The sequence below is a fragment of the Salarias fasciatus genome, chromosome 8, assembly GCF_902148845.1.
Source record: "Salarias fasciatus chromosome 8, fSalaFa1.1, whole genome shotgun sequence".
In the NCBI taxonomy this organism is placed as follows: domain Eukaryota; kingdom Metazoa; phylum Chordata; class Actinopteri; order Blenniiformes; family Blenniidae; genus Salarias; species Salarias fasciatus.
The window spans coordinates 12,123,827-12,134,430 of NC_043752.1; the positions used below are offsets into that span (position 1 = coordinate 12,123,827).

The following is a 10,604-nucleotide window of genomic DNA, read 5'->3' on the forward strand; positions in this document are numbered from 1 at the left end:
TCTTCCTCATCACCGCCTCCCCTGCTCAGCATCATCACCGCCGGGTCCCCTCCTCTCTCCTCTCCTTGTCTTTATCTCCAGTAATTAGCCGGAGGATGGGGGTCGGCTCGTCGCCGGGGCCGCCTCAGCATTAGCGCTCGAGACAAGAAGGAAGGGAAGTGTCTCTCCCCGTGGGGCTTCTCCCTCTGTCCACCATCCTGAAGACCTGCAGAGGAGGACAAAGAGAACGGGCCATTCTACAGTAGCCAGCTCAGCCTCACTGTCCCCGCTGCCCACTGAGCGCCGTCTACACCGGCACTCTAATCATTAACCAGATTATGACTTTGTGTGTCTGCGTGCACGTTGGAGGGGTCAGTGGGAATTTACTCACAGGATGTTAAACACTGCAGGAAACTCTTTTCATGTGGTTAATAGAGTTAAGCTGAGATAATGAAGTCACTTAATTGCATGATTCACTGAAATCAGAGCTCCTTTTATGAGGTCCCAGGTTCTTCATGTTCTGAGGGGATTTCTGGTATTTTGGAGCATCGTGTCTTATACATGTGAAGGGTTTCACTTGAGCTGCAGCATAACTATCAGAGCACATTCCTCCCTCGTGCACTCAAACATGAGTAGTCAAAAGAGTGGGGCAGAGAGTCTGGGGAGCCCCCAGCTTCACGAGCCGCTCCATGCTGGATCATCGCCCTCTAGTGACCACTACAAAGGACCAGCAGAGTGACAGTCTGTCCAAACTGCGCAACGTAAATGCAACAGGCGACAGAGAGACACGATTTGGGTGGAAAAATCATCAGAGCTGGAGAATCTGTGTTTGACTGATTGGATTTAATTATATCATGGGCGAATATATGTTTTTGTCATTAAAAAATAAAATCACAATTCAGATAAATTGTTATATTTGATCAGACTGGAGAATGTTTGAAAGCAAAATGAATATTACAGGGTAATAAAATAAGAATTTAAAAAAGAAAAGTGTGATTATCTCTTCAGTGTGTTGCAATCATAGTGTCTCAGCAAAACTGATGTGATGATCAATAAATGGATGTTCAAGTGGCATTATGGGAGGATCAGCGCAGCTCAAACAAGAGTAAGAAGTTAAGCACGGCTGCTGATTTTCTCATAATGACTGCTTAGCATGGGAAAGGTGCTGCTTAGTCGTCCGTGGCCATTTATAGCTCTTAATTATGCGCCTATTTTGTGACCCCTGGGTTCAACGGGCCAATTCCTGTGTGGACCCGAATCTCGATGAACAAAGGTGGAATGTGATTCCCCTTTTCCGCAGACAGGCTACCAAACGTTTCCCATCAATTTCATGGGAAAGTTGGAGCCATGGACGGTGTTGCGCGCGCTTCGGCTGGATACTGACAGCGCACTGAGGCTTTCGGAGCATCACAGATAAAGTTTTCAGGGGAAAACAGCTGCCGCCGCTCCTGAAACCAAGCAGAGAGAAAGAAGCGCTCTTTTTACGCGCAGCACTGTTCATGACGTGGAATATCACATTTTAATAGGGGATAAAACAGGCGCTTTAGGACCCAGTTGATGCTTGTCATTGTGGCTGATATTTTCCACGTTGTGAGGGGAGGGGGTAGCCCGGGGTGGGGGGTGTGAGGGGAGGGGGGGGGGGGGGGGGGGCTGTCAATCACAGTGAAAGTGGCCGGGGTGGGCAGGCCCCTCTGACACTTTGTACCGACGGAGGGGGATATTTAACTTGGGACTGAGCACCACTCGCTACAGACACACTCACACACAGTGTGCCTAAGCAAAGAAATGCTCCAGCGCCAAGTCTCTCAGACTCCTGAAGTAGGAGCGACTCAGTAGGAGCTTCTGTACCAGTTATCAAAGGAGGAGAGACGCTCCCTCAGGAATTGGCCGCTTGCACCGACCGGGCAACAAAAAAAAAAAAAAAGAAAAGAAAGAAAGAAACGCGCTCCAGATTATGGACCGTCTTCTCCTGCAGCTGCACGGCGATCTGAAGCTTCTCTGAGCGGATTCAGCGATGCCACACTGAAGGCAACTCTCAACTATCTGGCTCTCTGCAGTTTGCATTTGATATGCAACACTGCCATTTGCTGTGAAGCAGGGTTTTTTTGTTTTTTCATCGTTTTGCTTTTACGTGCACAGCCAGGACTTTCTGTGGGAATATTACAAGTTGAGACTCTGAGTGAAACAAAGCTGCTGGAAACATCTTCTGGAAAGATACATGGCTGTCATTTCATAAGTTCAGATTGCGTCCTGTGGCTTCTCTCAAATTTTTTTCCTTTTCTTTTTTCTTTTTTTTTTTTTTTTTTTTTTTTTGTAAGTAAGCGTGCACATATCCACGGCTGGACTATCAGAGGAGGCTGGCAGACCTTTTCCCACTCAGTTCATGGACTTTGCGCCCTGGGACCTTGACAAACCTGAGAGCGTCTGGCGACGTTAAGAGAGACCACGTTTATAAAAGCCGTGCGTAAAAATAACATTGGCCAAGGCAGCCCTCATTGCCGGGCGCATGACATTTAAAACTTGGTGAAGTAGTCTTTTGTGCGCCCTTCTCTCTCTCGGGACGCTCCGGATCTATTCTGTCTCTTTAGAAAACACTTTATCCCATGCAGCTCTCGCCTCGGCCGCTGTCATCCAGTGTGGACAGGTCGTCGTGGCTTTGAGTCCCCGGGGTAACCATGACAACCGAGAGACCCCCAAAGTGAATCCAAGGAGCGGAGTGAGGCAGGAGAGCGCGTGAATAGGCTCGAGATTTCCCCATTAAGTTTGCTGCTGTTTTTTTTTTTTCTTTTCTTTTTTTTTGGAGACTTTCCGTAAAGCAGGGGTGCCGCTTCACGTTGCACAAGTTGCATCAGCGGACAAACTGCAAAGTTGAAGGAGCCCTAAAAAGCAAAGCACCCCGCTAATGTCATTCAAACCCGACGTGGTCTATTAAAAGTATCGCCTTGCCGGTGACTGAACTTCTACTATATTTATGAAGCCCCGGGCAAGTCGCTGCAGACAACACGGTAACCGGGAAAAGAAGTGACTGTTATCCACACGAGAAGAGCCGGTGCGCAGTCCAGAGGGAATAATGGGCCTCTCGCAAACACTGCTCGTTTACGTGCTGCTGTGCGTCCACCTTGGAGTTTCCCAGCATTACCTTCGCCTCCGTCCATCACCCAGCGAGCACCTCCCCGTGCCCGACCTGAAGGAGGACCCCGACCCGGAGTACGACCCTCGCGAGCAGGACCTGGTGGAGAGGACTCTGAGGAAAAAGCTCGGCAGCAACTTTGACCCCAACTTCATGTCCATCAGCTCGCCCATGCCGGTCAACCAGTCGGCGCCGGACAACCAGGTGAAGCTGCCGGGGCCCATGCCCAACGAGATTAAAAAGCTGGACCTCACGGAGACCCCCTACGGGAAGCGGGTCAAGGTGGGCAAGAAAGCCCGCAGGAAATTTCTGCAGTGGCTGTGGACCTACACGCACTGCCCGGTGGTGTACACCTGGAAGGACCTGGGCGTGAGGTTCTGGCCACGTTACATCAAGGAGGGAAACTGTTTCTCCGAGCGCTCGTGCTCCTTCCCAGAGGGGATGTCTTGCAAACCCGTCAAGTCAATCAACAAGATTTTCCTCCGGTGGTATTGTCAAGGCTTTCTAAGACAGAAATACTGTACGTGGATACCGGTGCAATACCCAATCATCTCAGAGTGCAAGTGTTCGTGCTGATTTTTCTTTTTTCTTTTTTTTTTTCTAAGGAAGTAGTGGTGGTCGACAGGGGAGTGGACTGGAAATACGGTTTCTATTGCACTGTTAACTCTCTACAGAGGTGGGCACCATAGCAAATCTATTTTTTTATATAGCATTTTAAGTGAAATACCAACATTGTACATATTTAAGAAAATGCAGCTATTTTTTCTAATTGAACCAGGACCATATTTTATTCTCATCCCTGAAACGTTGTTTTTGGGGGAACAGGAGCACTTCATAACGAAGAGCTTTTTTTCTTTTTGATATTTTTTATGAGACATTGAAGATGGAATGCATATGCTACACTTCTCCAAGAGGTGAACTTTTTTTCAACTGAACATTGATGCTGACTGTTATTTCACTGCAATGCTGCCTAGAGTTTTTGTATATTATTAATATCAATAATAATTAAATTGTAAAAAAAAAGTTGAGGTTAAAGATATATATAAAGGCGTGAACTCAGCTTTTTTTGGAATACATAGTATTGTAGGAATAAACAAATCTGTACGTTTTATTTATTATTTTAACGATTTGTGAGTATAGAGCATAAGGAAAGAGAATAGCAGAGTATACCAGAAAAAAATATGGGAGATGTCTACTTGAATATTTTTAAAAATGACAAAAAAATAAATAAATAAATGAAAAAGTAAAACATATCAGTGTACATGTTATGGCTACACGTTTTAGCAATAAAGTCTATCTTTTCAACATGTATTAGTGTCAAGCCATGTTGCTTACGAGTGTCTATATACAGGGGGCGTTTACACTGTAAAAAAATCATCTGAACATGGCGTCTCATTTAGGGTTCAAATATTTTCCTGTCGTGCTTTATGGTGGATGCATTTCACTGCTGTCCGAAACTGTTTGGAATATTATTAAAGAAACTGTGTTTGATGGAGAATCCATAACTTTTCTAAAAAAAAAAAAAAAAAAAAAAGGGGGGGGGGGGGAGCACGTGGAATTGAAGTGAAGACGGTGTTTTTTTTTTTGTTTTTTTTTTTTTACAGTGTGGAGTTCCTAACCGAGCGCGCGCGGCGGTGTGTGGACCGTCTGACGCTCCGCGCCGTCACACTCGCTTCAGAAAGGGGCTGATTTACTACGCTGCGTAAACGCGCAACGCATACCTCACGCGCGCCTCCGCACAAGTGGCATTCATTTGTCTGGGGTCGCGCGCATGCAGGCACGCGCGCGCGCGCTCGTTCGCTCGCCCAGCGCGCGCTCGCCCCGGGGGGCACCGAGGTGTTAACATAATGGGGGTAAAATATGATTCGGGGGGGGGGGGGCATTTCAAACGGCGTCGAACGATCGAGTGGCGAGCGCGTGCTCCGGCTACGTGCGCGTCTGGCGGTCTGCGCGCTGGAAGCTGCACACAAGTTCCACTGAGGTATTTGTATAGAGGTGGACTGGAGCAGACCGGCGCCTATTCAAGTCTGACCGCCCCGGAGAGAGAGAGAGAGAGAGAGAGAGAGAGAGAGAGAGAGAGAGAGAGAGAGAGAGAGAGAGAGAGAGGGAGAGAGAGAGAGAGAGAGAGAGAGGGAGAAAACACAAAGCCCATAAAACAATGGTCAACTGTTTTTGACGTTAGCAGACTATTAATTGGAGAGCCGGGGTACGCTGTCTGCACGTTAAAGAGATATGGCCAATTAAACGCGCCGGAGACGCGCGGGGGGAAATTAAAAGTCGCGCGAAATCAAAGCGAGGACTCGTTTTTTTTTTTTTTTCTTCTATGAGCAGGGGTTTGTTTTATAGTGTTTATATTATTGGTTAGACACAATCAACGACTTAAACAGGGCTATGACTAAACGTCTGAGGGCTAAAAGCGGCTTGTGTTGTGTTTCCACTGAGCGCATCTCGTGTGCCTTCGAGTGATTTGTGCTTTTTTGCGGGCAGAGTTGGATTTGACACTTGCCGCCCGGTTATTGTGACAGAACCGCTGAGGGGATTTGGTAAGCGGAGGAGAAGGACGGCAGCGTGCCAGCGGAGGAGGAAGAGGAGGAGGAGGAGGAGGAGGAGGGGGGCTGCTTTCCTTACTGTCAGCTTCTTTCTTGATGATGTCTCGGGGTTTTTAGAAACTGCGTCTCTGACTCGACGGCGCCACTCAGCCGCCCCCTCTCGACTGCGCAGAATGAGGCACTTTGGGAAACAGTAACCCTTTCAGGCTCTGCCCGGAGAGTATTTTAGAAGCGTGTGAAAGGCAATACGCCGCCCTGGCTCCAGCCAGTTAGGTGCGCACCTTTTAGAAACTGACCTTGCCAGCCAGTCAGATCACTGGTTTCTCAAAGTGGGGTCCGGGGACCTCCAGGTGGTCCCTAATGAGATCCTAAAGGGGGGTCCTTCATAATAGATGTCATCATTAAAATGTCAGCAAAGCAGTTTATTTTCTAGAAATATTGTGAGCTGATTGTCCAGGATGATTACTTTAATCATGCACTCACTGCACAACTCTTTATTTGTCATTTCAGTTGTGATAAACACAAGATAAGGAGTGTGTAGTGTAACTCATCACAGTCCCGAAGCTCACATTTCTTCTACCCCTGGTTGTTTGCACAGAGTCTTTCTGCACTTTGAAAATCCACTGTACATCCTCTAAATTAATCCCGATCTACAAATAGAAACCTTTTGAATACAGAGTTATTATAGAAGCATCTAATAGGGCTGCAGGTTAAATATGGAGCATGTGGGATTTTTTTTTTTTTTTCTTGTACGCAGGGAAAAATGCCAGTCCTGGAATGAGTAAGTGTCCTGTCCGGTCTTCACTTCAGGCAGAACTGCTGTGTTGACCATAAAACTATGCGGCACCACTGATGAACACATCACAAAACCTGATCATAAAGTTCCTCTTGTAAATATAGAACCCCTATAGCTTGACATGGCTCTTTGACTGACATGTTATATTGAGAAAAATGAGGGAAAAAAATAGCTTTCCCATCAACAACATCAACATCACGTTGTAAAAATGTCAAGGCGCTGGTGGCTTTCACCCTGTCAGTTTCTGAGCATCATAAATGTCTGACATATCCTCTCTCCCCATTCATGAAGTGAACTATAATAAACCCCACAATAACAAATACTGTCTGGAACATGTGGGCCCTTCACGTACACCAACACACTCATTTGATTGTGAGATAACGCTCACATATGATCGCTGCAGGAGATTTAAATAAAGGCCTGGAGGCAATTAGGACGGGGCACGATGGGGGATGAGGCGAGGGGAGGGGCTGACTCTCTGTCTCCCGATGAGAGTAAATTATTATGATGGACTGCGGTCTAATTGGGAGTGACTGGGGTGCGTCTGCGGGTGGGTGGTACGAGGTCTTCACCGGCTTTTATTCAAACAAACATGTCAAAGACGTCCTTTTACCTGCAACGCCGCATCTTTGTCAAGGGATAAGCATGTAAGTAAGCGCGCGTGCTGATTGCATGCGTGCACTCAATCAGCAGAAAGCCCACACACACACGCGCGCACACAGCTCTGGCGTGTGCGCAGTCGTCTGACACACAGACGGAGCTGGAGACAAGGGTCTGTTGCTGTGAGTAAGGCCCAAAACCCCACAGTTGTGAAAGCCAGTGAGTCAGCACTGGTGAGGTTATTGATGATGACAGGGTATTAGATCGAGCACTGAGGGGAGGGAAGGCACACACACACACACAAATGCACACGCACACACAACGCATAAGTGGAATGACCGCCAACGATACCCGGCATTCCATCACACCACCAACCCAGCTTGTGGTGTCTGGAGGCCCGTGTGTGTGTATGGGCGTCGAGCCTTGGTTCATGTTGCGTAGGAAAGAGGAGACGAAGAGTGTGAGTGTGTGTGAAGACTGTGTGTGTGAAGCGGAGAAGAGTTGTAGATGCAATATGATGGTGTGTACGGTCACAGACGTGTCTTTTTCCAGGCCCATTATTAATATTTCTTGCGATCCTCTGGTCACTTTCTAAACCGCTGGTTATTTATGTTTGTCTTTCTCGCATCTCATTTTTAAGTGCAGGGGTGTTTAGGACAAGAGCATTTTCTGCAGCTTAGCACATTTCCACTGCTATGAGACTGATCCGGAGTCAGCGGCTCGTCCAATGTCAACCATCCATCAGTTAGAGCCGACAGACCTGAGCGGCAGTACTGGGAACAGGATTTATAACATACCGGACCATCAACACAGCGGCCGTCTCCGCAGACAAACAACAGGTGAACCCAATCAATCGCCGCTCTTTGCCAGCATGTGGCGCTGAAGATAATTCAGCAGGCAGGTAGGAGATTTGTCCAATGCCACCGAGGCTCATGCGTTCATAACTCACATGGCTGCGTTATTTAACATTAAGTTCTCAACACCGTCTGGATGTGGAAAGTTCATACATCCATCTTCCACATCCAGTTTGTCCAAATTCAGGGTCCCTGGGGGGGCTGGAGCTGACCCCAGCCGTCAATAAGGGAAAGGAAGGATATATAATGGAGATACTCACATCTGCAGAACATTTAGAGACACAATTAATTAAAGAAATACATTAGTTGAGTAAAAGTCAACAGAATTGAATGCACTCCAGCGAAAAGCACGTCGCAGGACGGCGGTCGTCCTATATGCACGTACGCTGCTCCCATTTTAATCAGCGGCGGAGTGCGAGAGTCACATTTCTCTAGTCACGCTTGCTGATTACTCAGTTTAACTCTTGTTAGATGTAACAGATATTGTACGCTCAAAGTGAGGCCTAAAAATAGAGCTGTGGGTGGCGTGGCACGCTCAGGGCTGGGAATAGTGCATATTCTGAGCCGTGTTTCCATGGTTACTTGTGCTTTCTCCTATTGCCAGCATGAGTCTCAAACGCAGGGATGGCCTTTAAATGCAGGCTAAAGTCACTTTTTATCAGGTATATTTCCCTTTGGTGTCCTTTGCAACACACACACACACACACACACACACACACACACACACACACACGACCTCAGGACGTCATCTTCAGACACCAGCTCACACAAACACCTTGTGCTCCTGACACATGAGCATCATATTGACATATGCAGGTAAACTTTCTTTAAATTGTTTACTCGCCTACTCAGCCTCATCTCATGCGGTTATACACACATACACACACTTCAGTTTTCCTCCATTAAAACTCTATATTTTCCATATTCATCACCTCTTAGCTCAGTGATTGCTGCTGTACTCCCGACCTGCACACACACACACACACACATACATACACTCAGTCACACACACAAATACATACACCTCCCCCTCGCAGCCTGTCCGGCGGCTGTCTCCCAGTACCCCTCTGTGCGCCGAGATGGCATGCTGAGAATGTTTACTTTCGCCACAGTGTGTATTTACAGAGCCTAATAGTTTTTTAGGCCGCAATGGCGCCTCGCTCCGTAACATGTGTACAACCCACCTACTGCCCCCGACTCCGGAGCGCGCACACACGAGATACAGATCACTCCCCCCCGCCTCCACCTCAACAAACAGCAAATCAAACCTCTGGCATTTTGGGGGTTTGGCTGTGGCGTGAGCTCTGATGCAACCAGGTGACGGGGATGCAGCATCAGAATGAGATGTTACCGATTCTGCGAGCATGCGAGCGGAGATTATGCTAAAAATAAGGGGAGGCGAGCAGAGCATGTGTGCTATGAGGGAATGAATGAATGCATGAAGTGCTCGCAGTGGATTCTCACATGATGTCTTGAATGGTTATGTGTGATATGTTGCAATGAAAAAGATTTATGAATGTGTGTAAAGTATGTGTGAAGCGTGTTTTCTGAGTTAGAGAGGGAGTGTGTGTATCAGAGAGGTGATGGAGTAAACCTCAAATGCCAGGCTTACGCGGATTATCGGCCGCATATAAATAATTCTGAAAAATGAAAGAGGGGAAGCTCTCAGAAATTTAGTTCACGAAAACCAAGGTCATGGGGTCATCGTCACATGATGAGTACAAACCAGATAAACACCGGAGGTTTTAATGAAAGAGAGCTCTGCCATTCAAAAATAACTGCACAAGTGATTGATTGATTGATTGATTGATTGATTGATTGATTGACAGGCTTTCAATCCATCAGTGAAGCATCTCTGTGAGTTTCCAGTCTGTCGCCATGTTGACATTTCCAGCACAGTTTTTGATGTTTAATGAAAGTGTCTTAGAAGTTATCAGAAGTACTTTCAGTGGATCTGGCGCTCGGGGGGAAACTGATTCATTCATTACATTTCTTTTAGCAAATTAGCTCATTAGGGCCTGAACATTAGCAAACATCCATTATTCAGGACGTACCTGTTTCCTGCTGGTACCTATGAAGACCGCTTTTAATTTCTGGGTTGAAGTATTTTCTTTTGAAAGACCTGAGTCTGATTTACTTTGGCAAGAGTCATATTCAATAGATTATCACATTGGATGGAGGTTAAATTCGCTCCAGTTTGAGCTGATGTTTATTCGCCTGGGAAGTGGGAGCATCACCGGTTGGGAAGGTAATTTAACATACTTATCGATGAAGAAAGAACAGAACAGGAAGCAGGACCAGTGGTTCAGTCGTTCATCACAGTAATATTCTCCCCGGTTCGAGTCCAGACTTGGGGAGTATTCCAAAAACGTGTGTTTTAGGGTTAAGTTGGTGACTCTAAAATTGCCCGTAGGTGTGAACGACAGTGTGTGTGGTTGTACGTCTCTCTGTGTTTTGACCTGCGGTGCACTGTTGACCTGTCCGCGGCGTACGCTGCCTTCACCCGCCGTCAGCTGGAATCGGCTCCAGCACCCTGCGACTTTAAAGCGATAAAAAAGATGGATGGGTGGAAGTGAGACCTCTGATGGGATCATGATACCCAAAACCAGAGCCGGACAGGGAAAGGAGAGAAAAATGGAGCTGTATTTAAAGACGCCTTATGCTTTTGTTTTATGTAACCGGCAGACATTGGACTT

The 10,604-nt window shown here is 47.0% G+C and overlaps 1 protein-coding gene across 1 annotated transcript; it reads left to right on the plus strand.

Moving 5' to 3' along the window:
• The first annotated feature begins 2,301 nt into the window (after positions 1 to 2,301).
• On the plus strand, positions 2,302 to 4,455 carry nog2 (noggin 2). The gene has a single exon (XM_030097494.1). The coding sequence runs from the start codon at positions 3,050 to 3,052 to the stop codon at positions 3,683 to 3,685; it is 636 nt and encodes a 211-aa protein (XP_029953354.1). The 5' UTR covers positions 2,302 to 3,049; the 3' UTR covers positions 3,686 to 4,455.
• The last annotated feature ends 6,149 nt before the right edge of the window (positions 4,456 to 10,604 follow it).